Source organism: Desarmillaria tabescens (genome assembly GCF_030435595.1).
Source record: "Desarmillaria tabescens strain CCBAS 213 chromosome Unknown EV420scaffold_9, whole genome shotgun sequence".
NCBI classification, from domain to species: Eukaryota; Fungi; Basidiomycota; class Agaricomycetes; order Agaricales; family Physalacriaceae; genus Desarmillaria; species Desarmillaria tabescens.
The window spans coordinates 536,190-558,708 of record NW_026848308.1 but is presented as its reverse complement, the minus strand read 5'-3'; the positions used below and the strand labels follow the sequence as shown (position 1 = coordinate 558,708).

At 47.6% G+C, this 22,519-nt stretch overlaps 9 protein-coding genes across 9 annotated transcripts; 4 read left to right on the top strand and 5 right to left on the bottom strand.

The window, feature by feature from the left end:
* Positions 1 to 1,614: 1,614 nt before the first annotated feature.
* On the bottom strand, positions 1,615 to 1,913 carry EV420DRAFT_1639596 (uncharacterized protein; the record flags this gene model as incomplete). Its single annotated transcript, XM_060476991.1, has 3 exons — positions 1,615 to 1,650; positions 1,704 to 1,726; positions 1,781 to 1,913. 3 exons carry the CDS (start codon positions 1,911 to 1,913, stop codon positions 1,615 to 1,617), a joined length of 192 nt encoding a protein of 63 aa, XP_060333991.1.
* A 2,088-nt stretch (positions 1,914 to 4,001) lies between these two features.
* EV420DRAFT_1639595 (uncharacterized protein) lies at positions 4,002 to 4,300 on the bottom strand (the record flags this gene model as incomplete). The annotated part of the gene is made up of 3 exons (XM_060476990.1): positions 4,002 to 4,037; positions 4,092 to 4,114; positions 4,165 to 4,300. The coding sequence occupies 3 exons, from the start codon at positions 4,298 to 4,300 to the stop codon at positions 4,002 to 4,004; spliced, it is 195 nt and encodes a 64-aa protein (XP_060333990.1).
* A 2,991-nt stretch (positions 4,301 to 7,291) lies between these two features.
* On the top strand, positions 7,292 to 8,254 carry EV420DRAFT_1184229 (uncharacterized protein). The gene is made up of 2 exons (XM_060466250.1): positions 7,292 to 7,391; positions 7,449 to 8,254. Exon 2 carries the CDS (start codon positions 7,463 to 7,465, stop codon positions 8,195 to 8,197), a length of 735 nt encoding a protein of 244 aa, XP_060333989.1. The 5' UTR covers positions 7,292 to 7,391; positions 7,449 to 7,462; the 3' UTR covers positions 8,198 to 8,254.
* Positions 8,255 to 8,637: 383 nt separating this feature from the next.
* Positions 8,638 to 9,388, top strand: EV420DRAFT_1184231 (uncharacterized protein). The gene has a single exon (XM_060466251.1). The coding sequence runs from the start codon at positions 8,779 to 8,781 to the stop codon at positions 9,226 to 9,228; it is 450 nt and encodes a 149-aa protein (XP_060333988.1). The 5' UTR covers positions 8,638 to 8,778; the 3' UTR covers positions 9,229 to 9,388.
* A 2,787-nt stretch (positions 9,389 to 12,175) lies between these two features.
* Positions 12,176 to 14,362, bottom strand: EV420DRAFT_1524410 (uncharacterized protein). The gene is made up of 3 exons (XM_060472340.1): positions 14,326 to 14,362; positions 14,204 to 14,276; positions 12,176 to 14,152 (listed from the first exon to the last, which is right to left on the bottom strand). The coding sequence occupies exons 2-3, from the start codon at positions 14,219 to 14,221 to the stop codon at positions 12,362 to 12,364; spliced, it is 1,809 nt and encodes a 602-aa protein (XP_060333987.1). The 5' UTR covers positions 14,222 to 14,276; positions 14,326 to 14,362; the 3' UTR covers positions 12,176 to 12,361.
* Positions 14,363 to 15,241: 879 nt separating this feature from the next.
* Positions 15,242 to 15,893, top strand: EV420DRAFT_1477107 (uncharacterized protein; the record flags this gene model as incomplete). The annotated part of the gene is made up of 5 exons (XM_060469395.1): positions 15,242 to 15,304; positions 15,356 to 15,460; positions 15,512 to 15,553; positions 15,609 to 15,741; positions 15,802 to 15,893. The coding sequence occupies 5 exons, from the start codon at positions 15,242 to 15,244 to the stop codon at positions 15,891 to 15,893; spliced, it is 435 nt and encodes a 144-aa protein (XP_060333986.1).
* An 840-nt stretch (positions 15,894 to 16,733) lies between these two features.
* Positions 16,734 to 19,102, top strand: EV420DRAFT_1184177 (amino acid permease/ SLC12A domain-containing protein). The gene is made up of 9 exons (XM_060466248.1): positions 16,734 to 17,098; positions 17,152 to 17,178; positions 17,235 to 17,326; positions 17,379 to 17,734; positions 17,787 to 17,805; positions 17,859 to 17,908; positions 17,964 to 18,521; positions 18,574 to 18,604; positions 18,656 to 19,102. The coding sequence occupies exons 1-9, from the start codon at positions 16,974 to 16,976 to the stop codon at positions 19,036 to 19,038; spliced, it is 1,641 nt and encodes a 546-aa protein (XP_060333985.1). The 5' UTR covers positions 16,734 to 16,973; the 3' UTR covers positions 19,039 to 19,102.
* Positions 19,102 to 20,715, bottom strand: EV420DRAFT_1184180 (uncharacterized protein). The gene is made up of 6 exons (XM_060466249.1): positions 20,396 to 20,715; positions 20,293 to 20,337; positions 19,969 to 20,243; positions 19,834 to 19,912; positions 19,449 to 19,780; positions 19,102 to 19,399 (listed from the first exon to the last, which is right to left on the bottom strand). The coding sequence occupies exons 1-6, from the start codon at positions 20,499 to 20,501 to the stop codon at positions 19,166 to 19,168; spliced, it is 1,071 nt and encodes a 356-aa protein (XP_060333984.1). The 5' UTR covers positions 20,502 to 20,715; the 3' UTR covers positions 19,102 to 19,165.
* A 573-nt stretch (positions 20,716 to 21,288) lies between these two features.
* EV420DRAFT_1524406 (uncharacterized protein) lies at positions 21,289 to 21,995 on the bottom strand. Its single transcript, XM_060472339.1, has one exon. The coding sequence runs from the start codon at positions 21,775 to 21,777 to the stop codon at positions 21,409 to 21,411; it is 369 nt and encodes a 122-aa protein (XP_060333983.1). The 5' UTR covers positions 21,778 to 21,995; the 3' UTR covers positions 21,289 to 21,408.
* Between the last annotated feature and the right edge of the window lie 524 nt (positions 21,996 to 22,519).

Below are 22,519 nucleotides of genomic sequence, written 5' to 3'. Positions count from 1 at the left end.
AGTGAGAAGTGTAAGGTAGGTCAAAGCTGTTACACTTTTTTCGCACCTCTGATGAACATGTGGAACAGGATAAACAACCAGAGTTTCTTAAAGCTTTATCTTTGGACGAGGTTCGTGGGCGTAATGGCAGGACGTCGATGGCACGACCTCATGAGATGGCGTCTATTCCTGGGATCATGACGACGATATGGGAAGATGGGACAGTGACCTATATGTATCCCCTCTCGTCGACTTGCTTGGTGAAGCACATATTCACGGGTAATTATCCCCCGTTGCAGGAGGATGCGAGCAAGCTATGGGTCGGACTGCAAGGCCAGGGGGTGGAGCTGATCCGGGGTCATGATGGTGGATCGTTCTGTTCCTTTCGATATTCGGTGTTGTGCTAATAATCTATAGGCCCGTATTACACGTGCTCTTTTGGAGGAAATAGCAACGACTGGCCGGTGACCGTCAAAGAAGCTAGCGAAGTCGTAAGTGACTCTGCTGTTGGCTATGGGGAGTTCTCGTCTGGGATGGTCATACAGCGGGTTGAGGTGCTTGCCTGGTTCATTAAAGGATCTGCTAAGTTCAAGGTGAGCTCTTTTTTTTCTCAGATAATTCAAGTGATTGTTAAGATGCATCGGTAGGCCCACGAAACCGAAGCCGTTAGCCAGGTTTTACGCGCAAAGGATAATCTCGTAGGTATCCTCTCTCTTGGATGCGAGGTAGAGGTTGTCTTTCACAAGTGTCGTACCGTCGCGGAGCTCCCTTCATTAGAAGGCTTGCTAGCGTTCAGGGCGGAGGACGGAACGGAGCAGGTAACGGTCGATGCTGTACCGTCCACCGCTAAACCAACCTCGCCTCGGAAAAGGAAAGTCGCAGATGTTAGCGATCTTTCGATTCATATGGTGCACGGAGATGTTCTCATCTTGTCCGGGGACGATTTTTATTATAGTATAAAGAGATCTGGAGGTGGTATGCGTGAGTGGTCCGTCTTCTTCGCTTTGAATCACAGCTCACGGGTTCGGTATAGTTGTTATAGCATCCTCTGGTGTATAATGTGTGGGCCTCATTTTTTATTCTTCTGCCGCAGTATTCTTATCATTTATTTTCTTTGCGCAGCTGTATAGTAGATGTAGATGTTAACGCTCTGCTGTTGTGCGTATAAATAATAAAATAATGTACAATGCATATGTTATACTTACTTATGGAAAGTATGCCTGCAGCACCCTAGTACTTCGTCGGCTCGATACTTTGAATTATACTTCATCGCGGTGTGCATGGTAATGACATGGTTTGTTTCAACTACGCGAAAGTCTATGCTACAATATACGATAACAGAATCCATGCTCTATATGAAACAATGCCAGTATAGTAAGCGTCCGATTTATTTATTTCTTCCAGGTAATACGAAAGCGAAACTGTGATTAAATGCAAACAGAAATAGTAAGATAGATCCGGTCCCATGCGACATTAAAGAGGACCAAATTATACGATGCGTGTAGATTGGAGTCGGGTCAAAACCGCCGAGTGTAGGAACCGGCCAGAATCTGCCGCGAGCTGTCAATGGATGGGGTCTGTAGCTGTTTAGTGCCGGGAAAATGCACGTACATACACGGGCTAGTCATAGCCTCATTAAATTGCACGCCAGAGATGCGGACTGCTCGACGGCTGTGGGACTAGTGAGCGAACCATTAGCCCCGCAGTCGAGAGCCCAGACTCACCGGAGTGTTATCAGTGCTGACGTCTGAAAGACAGATTCAGTCGTTAACATATACTAATTGCAGGTGGTTGTACGTACGAGCAGCGAGACATTGGTAGCGCTCGCAGATTCGTTGTCCGTTCTGAACATATGTGACGTAACATATATCGTCGACTTCCCATGACTCTTGAGCAGCCCACATTTCTCCGTGACGTTTGGCAGGATCAGGCATTTCTCAGGAGATAGAGACGGTGAAGGAATAAAGCACGATTCGGAGCTTGGTTGAGATAATGTTTTTTTGCCATTTGTCAAGGCGGCTTAAATAGTGGTAGGGCGGTCATGACTCGGCTCCTCACAGCAGGATTGAGTCAAGCGGAAAGCTGTTACCGTGTTGGCCTCTCATTACACCCTTCGGAAAGGTTGAACCAATGGCGCATTTTTTCGGAATTCACCTCTATTAGGGTGATGTGAACGAAGAATGCAGGGCAGTGCCCCAGTAAGAAGCGGTCCGTGTTCCGTCGTAGACACTGGAATGTAAAGGTCGTACTGAGTCACATCAACCGGTTCGGTTCATTGATGAGTTATCACTGGCAGACAAAGAGTACCACCTAAGTAGTGAGAAATGAGCAAGATTTTTCGATTGAGCTGGAATAGTTTCTTACCAACATTTTAGGCCCATGAAAGTACTGCATGATTACTTCATAAACGCGTCGCGATAATATCTGAGAAAGCTAAGTTCCTGCCTAACGCGTCGGGGGAGTGACACCGCCGTGTATGCAGGGCTCCACGGAAATATTATAATCGTGGATCGGGGGAGTACGCAGACGGCGGATTGCGGGAAAATACAGGTTAGAGCCAATCCTGTGATTTTAGCACAAAACCAGACGGGGACCAAGATTGGAGGGAAACATCGCCGATGTTTTCCGCTTGGCGATCCCGCAGTTGTCCATAAAGTAAAAGTTACCCCGTAGGGACCATATATACTGAGCCTAGATTGAGCAGAGTGAAGTAAGCTGGTAGATTGTCACCAGGAAATTTCACGAACCGTCCTGGGAAGTTTTACTTTTAATTACGCTGGCCGCTGATGAACAGCTCAACGTCGGCGTGGGATTCGCCCGTTCTATTGATGCGTCGTAGTCGGCCTTGTAGAAATCAGATGAGATCGATGGATATTATACAGCATGTAGTTCCTTCGTCGAAGGCCCCGTCGCTGCCGGGGGTGTCTGTCTGACTGCGTTCTTGGCAACATCTTGCCGTCTGCTGTCGTCTCATTCTAGTTATCTTTGTCTCGTGTTTAGAGATCAAACCAAATGTATATCGTGCAATGCTATGTTGTCGGCCTTTGCAGCTACCTGTATGGTAAAAAAACGAAGATGAAGTATGGGAGGAAGTGTTGCAGAAGAATTTGACACGGAGCATCCGGGCCGATTCATCCTAGGGCGATGCCAATGCGGCAACCACCGAAGTTGCCATCGCAGCGCTTTGAAAACACCAACAACATTGCAAGACTGGGATCAGCAAATTCTGACGACACCCTTGTCCCTGGAAAGAACGGTCATAGTAGATAGCACAAGATGGCGAGGACCGTGGTCCACGAGCCCGTCACTCTCACTCTCTCATTTTGCTCATTCTGACATGCATAACTGCAAGTATTATATCCATAGGAATGATAAGTCAAATTTTAGCTCGTTTGAACCAAGTAAATTTATTTTATCTAGAAATAATTTTCGAATCAATTGAGCGTGAGAGAAGAGGCATTTTTCTGTTGTCTGTCTGTTGTAAAACCTGCTGTAATGCATGGCGGGAGAATCTAGTATATCCTGGCTTCTTCATTTATGTATCATGACTATCAGATGCCTTTCGTCATAGTATACTTATGTCATTTGATTATCTGTTGTTATTATACGTGCAGAAAATAGAAGATTCCGCCACGCGGTATACGATCAGAGGTGTGTTCCGTTCAAATCGACGTTTATGGCGTCAATGTATTGGAACGTGGTTATGACACAGGCTACATGGATGCATATGCTACAATGCGTAATGTCGGGTCCGTGGTGAGAATTATTAGCAAGCCAGTATGGTAAATGTCCGAACATGAATGATTCGAAAGCATTGCGAGAACAGAAACATAAAAGAACATGAACGAAAACAAGTGATCCAGTATAATGCAATATTAAAGATAAAATTATAATAAATGCGAGGCGAAAACAGACAAAGGAGTCGGCTCAACCACACCGCGAACTAAAAGTGGACACGGTGAGTAGCTGCCTAGCGTGAGGACGGTGCACATACACATATAATTGGGCAGGTCGCACCCGTATTAAACTTGGCTCCATAGCTGCGGGCTGCTCCACGGCTGCGGGACACAATGAGCGAGCCATTAATGTCACAGTCGGGAGCGCAGACTTACTGGACTATTGGTGGCGCTGATGTCTGTGATATCGAGTCAGCCATGGCCAGGATTTGGCTGAGGAGATACGTACGAGCAACGAGACATCGGTAGCGAACGATTACAGGCCGTCCGTTCTGGGCGAATTGGTACCAACAATATTCGCCGACCGACCATGGAGCTTGTGGGGTCCACTGCCTTTCGCGGAAGCTTCCACCATAACGAGGCATTCTTTAGATGATAGGGAGGTAGTTGTCGATGAGTAGTGAGTTGCAAGGGATGGGTTGAGGTATTTTTCCCATTTTTCAAGGCGACTTAAATAGTCGGTGCGGTGGGGAACATATCCGCGGACCCATCCTTCACAGCAGGCTCGAGTCAAGCGGAAAGTTGTTACCGTGTCGCCCACTCATCTCATCCATCGGAATATCGATCCAGCAGCGGGTTGCTCGGAAATGTGCATGATTCGGTCTTGTGATATGACGGGGGTGCATGGGCACTGCAAGAAGAGGCGGTCCGAATTCCGAGTCTGGCGCTTGGAGGAAAGTTGGCGCTGAATCACAACGACCAGCTATGTTCAGCGACGTCATATCAGATAAACAGCATTCTTTGCTGTTTCTTTCGCTGTAAATGCTGGGGCCCAACATCGGAGCAACATAGTCGGACTAATAGAGATCTTTTCTGTGGCAGTAGACTGCGCATTAAACAGCAGTAACCAAGGGAAAGCGGTTGTATATGACGGACACACACACACAGAAAATAATTTTGGGCAACAGGAAGTAGTTGCCATCGGAACAACGGAATAGGTACTGCTGTGGAATAAGTCGGTGTAAATTAAGAAACCCTGAATATCTTATCTAAACCCAAGGAAAGAAACTGCATCTATTGACGGCGGCGGTGCCAGGAACGCACATCAGCAATACTAATGATATGATCTGCATTAGCGCACAAGTCGGTTACAAGAAATTCGAGATTGAGCTCACCCGCCGTGCAGGTCGGTATACTGGGTGCGGATTATAGGGAGTCCATTGAGATGTATCTATTAGATGCCAATAACACGAACCCACGTAAGGCTGTTAAAATAAAATTTAGTAGTGAACAAAAAACTGCGTACGTGGCACACTTACGACTGTTCTATTTGTGCTGACATCTATTAGATCCACGAGTTAGCGATGATCAAGACTCCGATGGGAAAGGAGACATACGAGTTGTTAGGCATCTCCAAGTATGCATTCTCTTTCTCCCACCATGCTCATCGATCTCCCATGTAACACAGCAGGAACCGGGTGCATCCCACTGCTTTCCGGCGGACCACCAATGACTGAAGGCTGGACGCGAAAATGGTGGATTCGTGCTCATATCGATTGATATGCAAACAGGCGCGTCGGGGTAGAAATGTCAAAGCGCAAGGATTGTCGAGAAAGGAATTTATACTGTAGACCAGGCGAAGCTACAGCGGCTAGGATAATGCTCGAATAGGTCCGGTATTGTCTTCGGTGGCAAGGTGGCCCGGACTGTGGCACAGCAATGAAAAATCTCCTTGGCCTTTGCAGTGATGAATGATAGCAGTGGCGACTGTTCTTCCTCTATGGCACCTCGTATGCCGGTAAGTAGGGCACTTCGCTGGGCGTACAAAGTTACTCGTTAAGCCGGGGGGGGGGGGGGGGGGGGCACCTTTTACAACGTGCTAACCAGCGAAGAGACCCCAGATGATGTACTAGAACCTGCACAAAAATGCATCTCGCGTCGGAATCTGCAATGAGCGCTCAGATGAAGGTTACGTGAAGATATCCAGCTGTCTATCCTACGAACGTTACTTAGTCTTCCTTACCAAAGCCTAGTATCACGCGTTGCTAGTAGAGCACGGAAAGCCTGAAGGAGATACTCGAGAGCCTCGTGGTCGAAGATACCCTAATCTGATGTCCATTCTTAACGGGACGATAGGGAGCCTTCGACGGCGGGCGCCTGCTATACAGGAAGGATATAGATAAGGGCGCTTGATGGTGGTGGTCAGAAGGTAAAAGGTGCATCCAATTTGCAATGGAAGACGAACGCCCACGTGGCTCGCTTGTTTTGCCGCCCACTAGTATTCAGTCGCGTCGAGTCTTTGGAAATATCCCGCCCCATGGTTCTATCTACTTTATTCGTCAGTTATTTTGTGTCATACGTGACTATCACATCGAATTGAAGCTTAATCAAATTTTACCAAGGTTCGCCGTCCTAAGTTCGAGTCTGCTCTCCGCTCTCCATTTCCACTTCTGGAATGCGTTCTTAGTATCAATCATGGTATTCGTTTATCCAGATGAGCACTTCCTCAAATCTTGGTTTTGAGAATGCTCGGTCATATCTTCACCGGAGAGAAAAGAGGCAACAACTGCCACGGGTGCACTGCTGGAATTAGGGCACTGCCGATTTCATAGTACTTAGGGCTTCCGGGTATGACGAAGTTTATATCTTCCAGTCATCCAGATGCTTACTGCACAGATAGATGAATCCGGAGAAATCATCTTCGACGAATTTTTGGGCAGAGAACGCTGGTCCAGGCGATTCGCTTGCCAGTTCTTGGTCTTCATGACTGGACATGAAGCCTCCGTGGCGTCTAAGAATCAAAGACGACGGTCAGACCTCTATCTTTCACTCAAAAGTCTAGGTAGTCGATACCGCCACGGAAGCTTCTCGTAACCGGGCACTTTTCGTACCCGAGATGATATATGCGTTCAGCTATCTCTTCAGCGTATATTCACGCCGCTTATCGAGACAATGTCCGTTCTGAGCTACAACATAATTTCGTCTGACGTGGTATTAACATCAAGTCTCCCTTCGTTGCTTCAACTCTGACCGGCAATCATATTATCAGAGGCATCTCTTTCTTCGACGAAGATAAGGCGTCGCGTCCATAAAGCCAACTATCGGACATTAACCCCGGGGTTTAATTAATCAATAACATGTTTATCGGTTTATAATTTGGCCTTTATATCTCTGAAGATTCTTAAGAGCAAAGTGAAGAAAACATTTCTTTTACGCGGGTTCGTCCTCTGTTCGGTTCCAGCTGTCCCCTCTAATCAAGAACTGTTATAGTGTATAGTTGCGTCCGATCCATTGGCCTGTTTTATGAACGACAGATCGACGATTCCTTGAATCAAAGTTGGCATGTCATTACGATTCGGAAGACTCGAAACCGATTACCAAAGTCGCGAGGCGTGGGAATTTCTTTGTGCTTTACCCGTAACCACAACAACACCAACACCACGACGGCGAAACCACACAGTGCATTCGAACCTCTCACTCCACAGAGTTAAAGAGGCCACGCTTATATCAACTTTGGTACAGTCATTTCTCTTTTTCCATGGTGAGTGTACAGTACTCATTCATTCCAACTAGATCATTGCGAAGCGATGACAAAATCTTCTCACTGGGAACCGTGCTCGGGATGCGTGTGTTCTAACCATCATATCCCTTCATACAACTTCGCTCCAGTGGCCTCTCTCTCTGATAATCCAGAATGGACGCGTCTAACGCGTACGAACGACCTGCCTTTACCCTCCCAAGAGGACGCATTATCAGCGATGATAACCTCGTACAAGCAGAAGCTACACCATCTCGACTTGGAGAAAGCCAGCCTTCATGAATTTTTACTCGACATGGAGAATCTACTGGACGAAAAGATGGATATGTTGGACGAGGAGAGCGCGCGTATCTCGGAGGCGATCCGTGAATGCCAAGGCATTGCCAGTCCGATTCGGCGCCTGCCACCCGAGTTGCTTGGCCAGATATTTCTTGGCGCTATCGAGGCACGCTCCTATACGGATGCAATCAGGCAGGATGAGGTCGACGAAACGGTATATGTACCACTGTCTATTTCATGCGTCTCAGCCACGTGGAGAAGTATAGCACTGTCCTTCCCAAAGTTGTGGGCTTCCATCACAATCGAGATTAATTCGAATGGCTATCACGAAGAGGATGCTAAGATGGAACGGACCCGCTTCCATCTGGACCGCTCGCAAGGACACCCACTGTCCATATCCATCTACGACTATATCGGCCTCTCGGCAGACTTCAATCTGCCTCCACACGCGATTACGTCCTATCCTTATCCTCCGCCCGCATTCGAGAGCTTTCTCTTCACCTAGACGCAAACAACTTCTTCAAGATATCTGCCCTACAACTATCCTTACCATTGCTAGAGACCTTGAATCTCCTTCACGCGACAGATGATGTTTTTGACTATGATGATCCCATACACCTATTTTCGTTCACTCCAAACCTCAGATCTGTCGAAGCCATCGATATCAGTGACCCTCGGCAGAGTTTTAACATCCCTTGGAGTCAGTTGAGGCGATATAAAAATGTGCATTGTGATGGCTTCAATTACTTCCTCGGCGGTATTCCTCAGCCACATGAACATTTGAATGTCTTGAGAGGGCTCCATCGGGTCGAGGAGTGTGTTCTGCAAATTTGCGATGGTTCCCAAGAATCCGAATTTGAAGAAAACGTTTTCCCTCTCCTTTGTCCGCAACTGCGTGTACTAGAACTCTCATCATTGTTCATTTTCAAAGACACTATCCATTCGGGTTTTCGACAGGTTTCCGATAGGCTCACACTTCCTGCAATTACCACTCTGCAGGTTTTGTGTTCTCCTGAGGACGATGAGCCAGTGGACACTTTTACCTCGATATATCATCTTCTTGACCGTTCCAAGCCGCCACTCACTATGCTGCAGTTTGACAATGGTCCAGTTCTCGCTGAAGACCTTCTGAATCTCTTTCGCATTACACCTACACTCGAAGACGTTCGACTTCGGACGCCTAACGTCGTCTTCACTTCCGAAGTCTTGGAAGAACTCACGGTAGATCATACATCGTCAAGTTCCAAGGACGTGGTTTTACCACGCCTGCGCCACCTCTGTATGTGTGTTACAGTGTGTCAGGAACTTACGAGGATGGTTCAATCTCGTTGGAATATGGGCCAATCATGCCGAGTCGAGCGTCTACAAACCCTGAAGTTATACTGTCTTGACAAACAGTCCGCTGAGGTCCTCAGAAGCTTCGTGTTAGAAGAACTTGAGGGGTGTTTTAGGGAGGGACTTTCTTTCAAAATCACTTACGAGTGTGCCAGCTGCAATGACTTACATGAAATCGAGGAAATGGATTTACCTCTTTGATTGCAATAAAACTCGATACGTAGCATTTCTCTCTTGTCTATGGTTTCGCGACCTGCTATCATTGCTATCACCCGTGACTATGTTCTCGCGCTCAGTTTAGATACCAAGAAAGCACTTCAGTTGATGTGAAGGCTGTACATGTTTCCCCCTCTGTACGAACTCTGACCCAGAATTAAGACTATACCGTAATACGGCACCCGGTTTTGACCGACAAAACATGGACTCAGCGCTGTATCGGAGCCTCTCTGGAGGCGCGACGTCAAGAAAACAAATAAATTCACACTGTCCGCAAAAGTAGGTCGACGATCAGTTGCCGGGGTGATGGTGCACCGATAGCGAGGGTGATGCACGTCTTTCATTGCAGTATCTCGCGAATTACGGACTGTTTTAAGCAAAATATATGGCAATACCAAGGGTTAGTACTACTCACCGATTGATAGGTAATAACGGGTACCATGTTCACGTAAATACAGTACGTGTCGGGTAACAGATCGTTCTTTGAGATCCGGGACGAGAGACCATGATTGAACCTGAACCATTCTTAGCTTCTGCGAAAGGTTTGGATGGAAAAAGAATAGTTACTGACATTGGGGCTTCGTCCTCCAAAGACTCTGTTGGGGCGCAATCTATCAAATCCGGTGATTATCCCTCATCTAGTTTAGAGATTTAAATTAACTCGCAGGCATCCATTACCCTTAAGACCATCGAAATAGTTCCAACTTTGCGCTTCAAATGGTATATTTCTCGTCCACCGAAGCGACATGGTCGATATCCGAACCGAAACTATAACGCTGATCACTGGTTGACTGTGTCGACAAACATCGGTCATCACAAATGCGAATGGACTCGAAGACTCATAAGAATCACTTTTACAGGGCAGAGAGATGTCAGAAGAAGAGTTGAAACAGCAAGCCGCTTCAACTAACCTCGCCAACCGCGCCAGTCCATCTCAATACCACCACCTGTTGGCGGGATGGTGTCCAATTCGATATTTTATTTCCACTGGTTCAATCGCTTCAGGTCCCAGTCGTAGGATCCTATTGCACGGCCGTCTGCCATGAGCACGCTTGTGTTGACAAACGTCTCCCCAGTTGGAGCATACATGGTGATCCACCTCCCGTTCATGTCTCTCGTCGCTCAAAGACACCTATACAACGTCTTTGTCCGCCGTCAACACGGTCTTGTCAGGAATTCCCGCAGAATAGTCTTGCTTTCGCATCAAATCATCGATAAAGGTGCGTACATTCACCACTTCGCTCGATCCCAGTCGGGAAAACCCTTCGAATCACGTCCCGCCTGTGTTGGATTCACCGAAGAACCGAGGAGTTAGAGATACAGTATACGCAGTACTCGCCATAGATGATGCCCGCGAAGCCACGGAATACCTGAAATAGGACGTGAGAAGAGCAAGATCATCGCAAAGAGATCTTACCGAAGTCCATAACCCATTCTTGATGAGAATCAATTCCAGCTCAAGGTCCCGTCTTCTTTCCGGTTTATTGAAGTAAGCCAGTACTCGTGATGGTTCTCCACGTCTATGGCAGGCCATTCATGTCTGGTGCTGTACATTGTACCCGCAGCCACGTACATCCAGGCCACTGACCGCATCTTCGCGTAACGACGGCACCAGTCAGCAGCTCATCCATCCTCAGCCAGGCCTCGTTTCCGAGCCATGTACATGATAGACTTGGTCCAGGCACGTTTACTCAGATGCGGGAGTTCACCCCTGTCCTTGAAGTCCATGTCTATGCATGTGCACCCTGGAGCGTTCGCGAAACATATCAACTAATATATCACCTATTATTTGAACAATGGTCGCTACCTGCCGTGCACTATAATAAAATCAAAAAGCGGACCTCGTTACCCCGAGGGACACATCCTTGTACAACTGCCGTGGCAATTCATTATCCATTACTGCAGCCGGATTCATTGTGAGAGGACAGGACGAGCTATATAGGGGCCAACCGTCATGAACTGACCAGATTCACGTCGAAACAGCGCAGCTTACCGAGGTCACTACGCTGAATACAGCAGCCCATAGAGGATGGCCGCTAAAGTAACGCAGTCCGCAACAAATACTGGACTACCTTCGACCTGATGTTCACGGTTTACCCCATAATTTGTCCAACAAACTATTTCGACTTCCAAAGAATCGCCAGTACAGAAGAGATGAGAATTTACTGAATCCCGCTAAAGCCTTTCGATCACACTGCTAACAAAAAGTAGATCTCGTTACCCGAGGGACACAACCGTCCATTGCTGCAGCTGGACTCATCGGAGAGGACAGGACATAGGGGCCGACTGGTACATGACTTGATCAGGTTCACTCCGGGCTGAAACAGTGCAGTTCACCGAGGTCACTGCCGCTGTTAATTGAGCAACGGGCCCCGAATTTGGGATATGATGCTAGATTTGCCTTCGCGGATGATTCCTAGGACAACGAAATTGATAACGGTATAGAAGATTATGAGCTAGATGCATCGAAGTATTCAGAACATGAACACAAAAGAGGAGTGTACGATTCACCATTGAAGAAATTCCGTTGAGCAGAGATAGACGGGAGATGGGATACCTTTTCATCATAGTGAGCAGAGGGCCATTTACAGTAGGGCAAAATATAGTGGAAACGGCCGACTTTGTTACGCAGAGATGCGGAGGTCATAGCAGGGGGAGTGGTAGGTAGGTAAGAGCGTGTTGAGAAGAAATTTTGGCTACCCGCCGCTTCGGCCCGGAATCCCGGCGGCCTTCACGGTCGCATGACCGTATGGCATCGCTTAAATACGCGATCTTTAATTGGGCAATAGCGACCGCTAGTTGTCGCGTGCTTAACAAAAGACTAAATTCTGGTAATGCTTACTCTCCAACCAAACCAAGCACGAACGAGGCAAACTTCTCTAACAATGCTTGTCCTCAGCGCGAGTTTTTTAATGATGGACCCGAGATCTGAGTACAGATGTGAATACCAGTGCTCAATTACACAATATGGAACAAGTATGTACAGATTCTGTAAGGAAAATCAGAGAGATTGGCTAGGACCAAAAGGCATCTTCTTCCTCGCCTAAATGGAGGTGAGAAATCATGATGTAGCTGTATCTATATTCTGCACAATTACAGTACATCCCAACGTTAATCTTCATGCCCAACCGGCAAGAGAGTCCCAGCTCTGCCATGGGTCCCATTCCTTTTGTGCACCTAGATTCAAGTACGAAATCTCAGGACTCCCCAAGAAACGGGAATGTTTTATTCCAATCTGAATATTCATCCCCGCGTTCAATAATGCCTCCAACCGTGATTTCTCCGAGGGCTCTAACCACCAATCAATATCCCACTGGCCCCAACCGTCTTCTGATGGCAACAAACGAATCATGAGAAATTGTTTCAGGCAACTCTGTCGAGCGGCCAACATGTCGATGATGGGTACCATGCAGTCGCGAGTGATGCTGGCATCATGGATAGTGAAATTCTCGAGGGAAGGGAGGAGGGATTTCTGTGCCATTGCGGAAAAGAAAGCTTTGTCCTCGAAAGTCGGGGAACATAAGGTTAGCGATGTCAGAGAAGGAAACACGCGGAGAAGCCGAGTGAAACCAGCTGCAATAGGGGTAGAAGAACATGAGAAATTGTCCACAGTGCTGCATGACCTTTCGATGAAGGAGGACAAGTCGAGTTCTATGCTATCTGCATCCCCGTGAACAGTCAACGATGAGAGATTGGGAAGGCATATGGAATTAAGCAGCGAGCTCAGTTCTGAACCGATTTCGAGCACTCGAAGACGTGGTAGTGTGATTACAGTCTGAGGACGGGTGCCAAAGCTGGGCTTGGCGGTGGTCAGCTCGCTGAAACCTGGCCGCAATTTAAGACACAGCGTCTCAAGATAGGACCCATCATGTAAGATTTGAAGGTAGTAGTTCGGTGATAAGAGAAATGTGCAAATTGATAATTCTTTCAGCTGTTTCCACGGAAAGATGAACTCGACATCAGAAAGGACATCAAAGGTAACGCTGTTCAAGCTCTGAGCGTTGGCGAAGGTGTCGGCTGGGATAGGATCCCTGACCTGACTCCTCACGACGAGTTCGAGACTTTCAAGCATCGGCAAGCCGTTTTTGACGAGAGGAAGACTTTCGAAAAGGAAGCCCGGTAGATGGAGTCTGACATTTCGCCATCGTGCTGCCTGAGCGATGAACATATCCAAATAATCGAAGGCGATCTCATAATTGTCTATATCGTTTGGGAAATCCACAGAGAGAGTCAGAGGTGTACTCCCCGAGTATTCGAGGGTCTGACTGAGAACCCTCTTAGATACGGTGGGTCGGACTACCTCGTGGTGCTTTCTCTCCATTTCACCTTCCGGTGAAGCAGACCAAGAGCGAGCATCCCAGATCATCGACGAATCCCTCCACTCTGACTGGGTAGACGAGCTCCGACCCCGACCGTCATCGGTGATGGATGAAGAATCCAGATTAAACTCTGACCATAGAATCCGGTTGGAGTAGGCAACAGCCCTCCACTGTCTGCACACTCTAGTCGCAATCCAAGGGAATTGATCCATCATCGTAGCGCTGGGGGAGGTGAACTGGAATATGACTGCCAGGAGATCATCCGACAAAGAACGAATGGGGGAAGAGAGCGCATAGTTGTGCCGGTCCATGATTTCTCGTGCGCGGAGTTGTGTTTTTGCGTATGCTTCTTCGTGTTTCTTCAGCATTAAAGCAACCTGCGAGATAATATTCTGCTGGTGTGCAAGCACTTCTTCGAAGCGTTTGGTTAACCGTTCAAGGGACTGCTTGATTTCAATACAAACGGTGGATGTGGGGTAGAGATTGCCATTGATATAGGGATGCAAATTATCAGGGACGGAAAAGTCGTTGGTGGACAAAATGTGATTGAGATTGGCAAGATTCGCAGTCAGTGTGCAGGTAGCACAAGTCTATTAAACGACATTGGCAGGTGACGGCAGCAGAGTTACATGAAACCCTACCTCAGTAGCTGCATCCATGGTGAGAAAAGAAAGTCAAAATCGTGCAATCTTGGAGGCGAGAGTGTGATTGAGCCTATAGAGAAGTCAACGAGATCTGTCGATCTGGAGAAATGGGCACCTACAGTATTCGAGTCGAGCTTGATCGATGTTGATCGAGTCAGGAGGTGATGAACAAATACGGACAAGCTATCCTTCCTTCTTACCATCATGTCATCGTCTCTTTGTCTCACGCCACCAACAAGTACACCGTTTCTAGGACAGCATCAGCGGTCAGCAGTACCGAATCGACCAAGAGCGAACCGCAAGGACGTTGCGAGGTTGTACTGAAATTCTGAGCATTAGAAATGGAGGGAACAGTCCTTATGCAGTGCGTATTCTGCCTTTATGCTCGTTTTTCCCACTTAAAATGTGTCTATTACTCTGGAAAATAGGGTAGCACAGTCGCCTAGAACCATTGAATTGGTACCGACTATGGGACGACCATCCTCACCATGATTTCTCGCGTCGATATTCGGCCAACCGTAATATATTCAAAGTGATATCACCGCCACTCTTGACCGGTGACCAATGAAGAGACTAGTAGCAGCTTGCCAACTCGGTTAGGCATCATCCCGTCCATCCGTAACCAGCATAGGGTGCTTGGCAACATCGGGACATCATGTTTCCGCCGCCTGACAGACTCTACGACGGCATGGTGTTTCCAAGTGGTCCTACGTCTCATCTTGTTTCGTCACTGCGTACCCTTGACAACCGCGCGCTCTTCCCGACTATGGCTAGTGGCGCTCGTCATCAGGTTCCTTGCGTAGTCGTATTTACTTGGACTGAAGCTTTGTAGAGCTTTTTGCTGAAAACAGGGTGGTACCCTGTAATCCCTGTTCTTGCTCGTCGAGTTTTTATCCCTATTGGAAGCAATCAGCCATTCGCGCAGCACTACAAATGCAATAATCCCCTTCCCTGGACGCGTAGTCATGTCAGATGCCGTGACAACAGGATTTTTATAAAACGATAAATGCCGTTTTTTTCCTTCTCCTCCCCTCAATGGCGTATCCAATCTGCAGGTACAAAGATCAATGGCGAGGCTACGGAAGCCAATGCAAAATGGTATGACTTCACTTTCCCTTGACGCAAAAATTATATGTTCATCTGACGTAGATCCCTCGCCCTCCTCCCCCATTGATGATTTGGGAATCCCACGTGCTTAATGCCAAGCGACAAGACCGCTTGGTCCACAATGAAATGCCTTCTAGGAGTGCCGTGGTACGTGCCAGTGTTCGTTGGGCTTTGAATTACATTCTCAGAGTATTGCAGGTATTACCGCCGCCATCAGAGTTTGATGCTGGCCATACCACAGTACGTCTCGTTACTCACGCTATGGGTTCTCAAGCTGAAATAGGATTTTACTTAGATGTCCCCGAGTTTACCTCTTTACGACGGCAAGATGCGGTTATCTCCAACGCATACGCTTAAACTGAAACGCGTCGCCTCCCAAAATCAAAGTAATCAAATTCAGGCACGTTATTTCTTTCTCTATGGCTTTGGTTCGTCGCCCTTCCCCTCGCTCTGTCCCGTCATCTAATTTTGTTCTATCCTTTCTCCAGTCTGTCCTCCACTTTGGCTTTTGGGCATTCTCGTCCTTATCTATCCGCTCCGACGCGTCTGCCCTTCCTCTTCATCTCTGCCCACGGTGTAGAACCACGCTCAAAGGAAAAGAAATGGGCTAGTCTCTGTCTCATCATCACCAGCATCCTCTCCATGGTCGGTGCGGTAGTATGTCTTTCCTGGTCACTCGAAGGGACGCCGGCATCAGCGGGCAATGAGTATTTTTTGCCAGTGTCGGTACGATAGCCTTCATGTCCTTATCAGTGCCCGATATGCTGAAGGATCTGTAGGTTAAGCGGCATTTGAAACGGCAATTCGTGGCAGGCCATTAGCCGAACACCGGCGGATAAGGACTCGTCGAACCTATCAGACCGGCATTGACTCGTGGAGACCGAATTTTGTTATAGTGCGTATTTTCCTGAGGGTCTGATACATTGTTCATGTTCTCGTTCCAGACTAATCTTCTGCCAGCCAGCTACAGAGGGGCTTAAACCGGCGTTAAATGTTGATGGAATACTGAGCCTCAAAGCTTCATCTTTCCAGTGAAGCTGACGCTCGGCCACTGTTCTTTGTCTGTTGCGCCATTTGGAGGAGTGCACAAGCAGAATTGGCTCTGTCCTGACACGTGCTCCTATCATACAGCTGTTGGCTGTTTGGGCTTGAGGGTCCAAGTTGACCGCTATCTACGAACCAGTCAGTGCCGGACGGCGGTTTCTCCGTTTATCACGCAGTCAGTTCCCCATTCTGGTTTTTCATTATCAGCACGCCTGGAGCTTTCAATGCGCAGCCGTAGCACCTCATAGTGACATATTCTTATCTAATATTCGTTGGCTCCTGTTTGTGTGCGACAAGTGCGCGAACGACGTCTTTGGTATGTTCAACTGCATGGATCTTAATATTTTCCACTACTAACAATGATATTAGCACAACTATTCTTTGTGCATTGGGTTCAAGCCATATTCCCTCGCTATGAGAGCCTATCTACGGTGCTATTAAGCAGGTTCCTAGATGTGTTCCATTCCGAAGAAGATAACTGTATCTCCGAGTCGATCTCCAGCTATGGTTGGTAGCATCAAATTGCTAATAGCTCCACATGCAATTGGTGGCACTTATCAACGGGCTTTAAGAAGCTTATCATCTTCATTCCCGACTGTTCGTGCGCCCCACAACTATGTCGACACACTCACAACAACATGGCGAGAAGTTCTTTGACGAGAAGGACGTCGAAGTCGTCTCCATCAATGTCGTTGACTCCGGTGCCGATATCATCGATTTTGAGGAGAAGAAGGATCTCAAGTAAGCTATCCTCTTCTTTTCATATGGATCCTCGACGTCTAATGCCACCGTAGACGGGGTTTGGGGCAGAGACATATCCAGTACGTTGAGCTTGTATCCTCTGGAGCTTCAAGTCCTCATTATGCTTGCTAATCAGGATGATTGCCTTAGCCGGGACGATAGGAACAGGTCTCTTCCTCGGTTCAGGGCGAGCTATTACCAATGGTGGTCCTGTAGGTGCACTTATGGGTAAGAAACATAGTTCTTCGTCCTACAATCCACTTACCAATCCCAAACTCAGGTTACACCTTCGTTGGCATCCTCGTCTCGTGTGTCGTAATATCGCAGGTCGAACTCGCCGCACTGGTCCCTCTCTCCGGTTCCATCGTCCGCCACGCTGAGTATTTCTTCGACCCAGCTTTGTCCTTTGCGCAAGGCTGGAACAGCGTCTATTCGAATTGTGTCAGCCTTCCAGCGGAAATCACCGCTGGTGCGGTCCTTATACAATATTGGACGACCATCAGCAATGGACTATGGATCACGATTTTGGGTTTGCTGCTCGTCGTGTCCAATCTCATGTTCGTGAGGGTGTATGGAGAGCTCGAGTTTGGTTTTGCCATGCTCAAGATTATGCTTATCGTGGGCTTGATCATTATGGTTAGTACAGAACGTAATCTGCGGTGATACCATCGGCTGATGCGCGCTCTAGGGCTTAGTCATTGATCTCGGTAGGTCAAGACTCCTGCGCGTCGTTTCTGATTAGTCATACCCTACTTTCAAGGTGGAGGCCCTGGCCATCATAGATACGCGTTCCAATACTGGAGAAATCCTGTAAGTTTCTACCTGTTCCCCTTCTTGGATCTATACCAACGTTGGCCTCGCTTAGGGTCCTTTCGTTCAATACCTTGGCATTGACGGCTCCCTCGGAGGCTTCCTTGGCTTCTGGACGACCTTCTCCAACGCTGCGTACGCCTATGGTGGAGTCGAAGGTGTCGCCAACACCGCCGCAGAGACCCAGAACCCACGTCGGAATATCCCTCTCGCAGCCAAACGCATCTTTTGGCGGGTCCTCATTTTCTATGTCATTGCTATCTTTGTCGTTACACTCATCGTACCCTCGAATGACGCCAACCTCCTCCGCAGCTCCGGAAATGCCTCCCAATCTCCGTTCGTCATCGCTGCAACGAATGCGGGGATTGCAGTAGTACCACATATTATCAATGCTGTCGTCCTTACCTCGGCGTGGTCTGCTGGCAATTCGGGATTGCTCAATGGCTCGAGGAATCTCTATGGTATGGCGCGCGAGAACCATACTCCCAAGATTTTCCTCAGAGTCAATCGATTTGGTGTTCCTTATGTTGCGGTTCTGTTCTTATCGGCATTCTTGTGCTTGGCGTATATGACACTTTCGGACAATGCTTCGACTGTATTTTCTTGGTTCCAGGTATGCAATTTTTGAAGTGGACGAGGCGAGGCGAGCTGAATTCGTTTACTAGGATCTGTGTTCATCTGCTATCTTGGTACACTGTAAGTGATGCGATTTATGCGGTCTGGGATGTACACCTAATTTTATTCCAGGGACGATCATCTGCGCAGTCTATCTGAGATTCTATTATGGCATGAAGAAACAGCATATTTCGCGCACCGAGTTGCCCTGGAAAGCCCCGTTCCAGCCGTATGCTGCCTGGATAGGCCTTATTTCCTTCCTCATCATCCTTCTCACGGGGGGCTACGCGGTCTTCATCCATGGCCACTGGGATACGGAGACGTTCTTCTCTGCATACTTCAATATCCCTCTCATCTTCACCCTCTTCTTTGGCTACAAGTTCCTGGCGAAGACTAAGATGGTGCGATTGGATGAGATGCCGATTCAGAAGTATATCGATATCGCGAAGGAGAACCCTGAGCCTCCGGCGAAGCCTGTTAAGGGATGGAAGCGGGTTAATATCCTGTGGAGTTGATCGAGTTTTCGATGGGATATTCTATGGATTTATTCTTATAAACTACCAGATATGTGAACGTGATGAAAGTATTCAGTCTTCATGTATATTTTACTTCTATAACAGAAATCGGGGCTGTCTCCCAGAATCATACTGCTTCCGCCCCATGGTTGGATTCCTCGAGAGAGTCATTCACATGTGGAGTGTCGTCTTCAGGACTGAATGGTGTGCTATGTTGGCCATTGTATTGGGTGCTGCTTTGTGTTTGCACATGGTTGCGAGTTCCAAAATGGAGGGAAGAAAGTACGCTTCCCTTCCAGGTATCATCGGGACGTGAACGTCCAGAAGCGACACGACCAACAAGAAGCGTTGGGACGGTTCCCTGCATAGTAATGAGAATGAGATTAAGATTAAAAAAAGGTGAACCCCACCCTGATGCTCGCCGCGATAACATCTACGTAAATAGCCGTATATGATCCTCGTGCATAGGTCACCATGTAGATGACCGAGATTATCGAGAGAAGGGCTGCCGACTCGGCCATAATCTCTACAATTGCCTGATAACCCCCAAAAGCTTCATCGCGATTCGCCCTCCCGACAGTGACGATGCGGAATACAATGAGAATTGTGCATAGCAAGGTCACTGCTAAGCTTAGTGAAAGATAAACCATGGTCCAGTCGACAGAAGTCGGGTGAAAGCTTTCGGGATCATGGACGTCTAAGATAGACCTTATGTTATAAAATTGTTCAAATACATTCGCGACTGCAATAAGTCAGCGGTAGGCTTCCGTAGGACGACTCGATGAATAATCTTACTAATTTCTACGATCATGCAGAGGATTGGGACAAAGATGGCCGACCAGCGCCTCCCCCAGACCATCCAGCAACGCCATATCTGAACGGTTGATCAGGTCATGATGGTCGATCCAAGAGAAACCGGGAGATACACACAATGGCGAAATCGACTAGGATATTTTGAATGACGCTACTTATACCCGTGGCCACATCATCAACTAAGAGGAGGGTTGAGGCTTTTTGTTCCCCCGCTGATATATTGTTGAACGTTGAGAAAATCGTCCAGAAATTTTGCCCGTGTGTTATGAAGCTGTAGCGTGTAAATGCCCAGTTCATGCCAACCGAAAATGTCCCTAGGATGTACAATGCGGTGATGACGGCTAACATGATCTTCCTGCTAGCTGTGTTACTCTGGTCTTTGGGACGTAAAGCTGTAATCGATGTTAAGAATCAGGTTTAGCAGTACTAATGGGCGCTGACCGAAAATATTCCATAATGTCGTCATGAAAATGGATGTATATATGCCTATAATATCTTCAGCGGTAGTCCAGTTCAACGATGAATCTTGTGAACTTGCTCTTACCATGTGCTAGCGCGGAAATGATGCATCGGTTGAACGCGAGACCGTTGATGGTGAATATGAGGTCGACCTCTTCGTCGGGAAGTTTGGGAACTACCGCTGAAGCCATGAGTTTAGTGTGAATTGTGTTCTAGTAGAATACAGTTTGTGTGAGTCGAAGCCAAAGATCTGGAAGGGAACTTGAAGTGCCATTCATAGGCAGACCCGAGGTGGGATTTTATTCGATACTCATTGGAAGTCGGAAATCGATCCAGTTTCAGGGTGTGGAGGTTCATCACGAAAACAAAGATGAACCCCGGCCCCATCCACCGATGAAACAGAGGGAATGTCGGGGAAGCCCTCAAAGCTATGAATGATCAAAGGCTGATTCACCCAAACGATTGTAACTGGTCTCGAATTGGAGAAAACTTTCCACTTAACCAAAGCGCGGAATATTGAAATAGCTGACACACGATGAGGATCCATGAGAACTGAAATGGAAGACCACCATCATGATACAGGCAACGATCAAGCAACGATAAGACGATAATATTAACCAGAGTGCTTCCATTCGATGGGAACTGATGCTCTGCAAGTCCTTAATTTTCTGCTGATACGCCCTGCGGTCTACAAGTTAGAACTTGAACTTGAAGAACTAAATGGGGCCGTCAATGGTCAGGATGAGGTAGCATAAGTACTTCGCTGGTTGAAGTCCGAGTCACAGTAAAGTACACCGGGGCTGGCGCTCTGTGCTGGCGCAGAACGCAGAAAGGCCCTGCTGACTCTCAGGCTAATGCACTTAAATGGCTGAATCTGGACACGGCGGCATCCACGTCTATGTTGGTCTTTGATATATCGCCTTTCCTTCCCACCCTTTCAATTGAAATTCAATTGTCTCACTCTTTCATCTTCAATCCCCAGAGATCTGTGTTCATCGCGGTCACTGCCTCCTTACGATAAATACAAATATGTCCATAAATATCTTCAATGATTGGCATAGCAGGTTGAAGCCTGCTATTCAGAAGTAGGCTGTTCTGTTAAAGGAACGGGAACACTGCGCTGAGCAGATAGTCTGAACTGAATGAAAATCGGTCCCAAAAAGTGAAAAGGGATAGTGGGAGGACATCAACTCGAAAACACGGGGTCATTGTTCGCCCTGTTGATTCATCGAAGCTCGAAGACAGGGATAGGAACGCCATTGGAGCTTTATGCAAAACAACACTAAGGGGAGTCACATGCGAAATATAGCCGTGGTGTATCAGAACAAGGGCAAGATAGGAACTGTACAGCCAATTCCTGTGTGTACAGGTCTCGGTCCTGTCCTGAGGGTTTCGATGGCGGTGCATTTTCATCAGGTACAAGCCGTAGATGTATATGGTGATAGGGGGAATGATAATGATGGTCATTGGACAATAGCAAGGGATGGGAACAGGTCCAGGAAGTGGGATGTGGAATATGGGAACAGGGCCGATGGTTACTGGTCGTAGGAATTGGAACGGTGTATGGTGGTCGGGATAGGTGATGGTCAAGTGGGTTCGAACTTCGTTGACGTAGGCAGGTGATAGAGAGAACGCGATCTTGGAATAGCTGCGGATGGCGATCGGGTTTGCAAATTGCCGTTGTTCCAGTGGGAGATCGTTCCGGACCGTCCTCCGTCCTCCGAACGACATGATGATTCGGCATCTCGGCACCAACTTTTCACCTCTTCCGATTCCTATCACCGCCAGACGACGTGTAAACGAAACTCCTGGTATGCATGTCCCTCAAATTTTGGGTGCTAAGGTAGTTCTACCGGACAGCTTTCTGATCGCCCGATGGTGGCTCTCCAAGCTGTACCATGGAGGGGGCGATGTACTGCGGGGATATATGCTTCAATAGTTGAATTCACTGTGCATTGGATGACACTAAAATGTATGAAAGGGTATGTTCTATAATATCCTGGGAAATGTATGCTCATCCGTCTTCTAGTGGTCTGCTCACGCAGTAGCACCTTCCATTCACTTCAAAGTCCCTCTCAACAAAGAGATCAAACGATTCCTTACACCGAAAAATCTTTACTCCTTCTTCAACTAATAGTCAACCTTTGACTGCCAAGTGGGTCGCTCTCCTGGGCTGTCAGATCAAATTTGGCAGTACTCAATAGTTGCA

Coding starts and splice junctions, on each gene's coding strand:
- EV420DRAFT_1184229 (XM_060466250.1), top strand. CDS start 7,463: ATGACAAAATCTTCTCACTGGGAACCGTGCTCGGGATGCGTGTGTTCT.
- EV420DRAFT_1184231 (XM_060466251.1), top strand. CDS start 8,779: ATGCTGCAGTTTGACAATGGTCCAGTTCTCGCTGAAGACCTTCTGAAT.
- EV420DRAFT_1184177 (XM_060466248.1), top strand. CDS start 16,974: ATGTCGACACACTCACAACAACATGGCGAGAAGTTCTTTGACGAGAAG. Junction 17,909..17,963: donor TCCAATACTGGAGAAATCCT/GTAAGTTTCTAC, acceptor GGCCTCGCTTAG/GGTCCTTTCGTTCAATACCT. Junction 18,522..18,573: donor CTGTATTTTCTTGGTTCCAG/GTATGCAATTTT, acceptor TTCGTTTACTAG/GATCTGTGTTCATCTGCTAT.
- EV420DRAFT_1184180 (XM_060466249.1), bottom strand. CDS start 20,501: ATGGCTTCAGCGGTAGTTCCCAAACTTCCCGACGAAGAGGTCGACCTC. Junction 19,913..19,968: donor TCCTAGTCGATTTCGCCATT/GTGTGTATCTCC, acceptor TCAACCGTTCAG/ATATGGCGTTGCTGGATGGT. Junction 19,781..19,833: donor CTGCATGATCGTAGAAATTA/GTAAGATTATTC, acceptor GACTTATTGCAG/TCGCGAATGTATTTGAACAA.
- EV420DRAFT_1524406 (XM_060472339.1), bottom strand. CDS start 21,777: ATGACCATCATTATCATTCCCCCTATCACCATATACATCTACGGCTTG.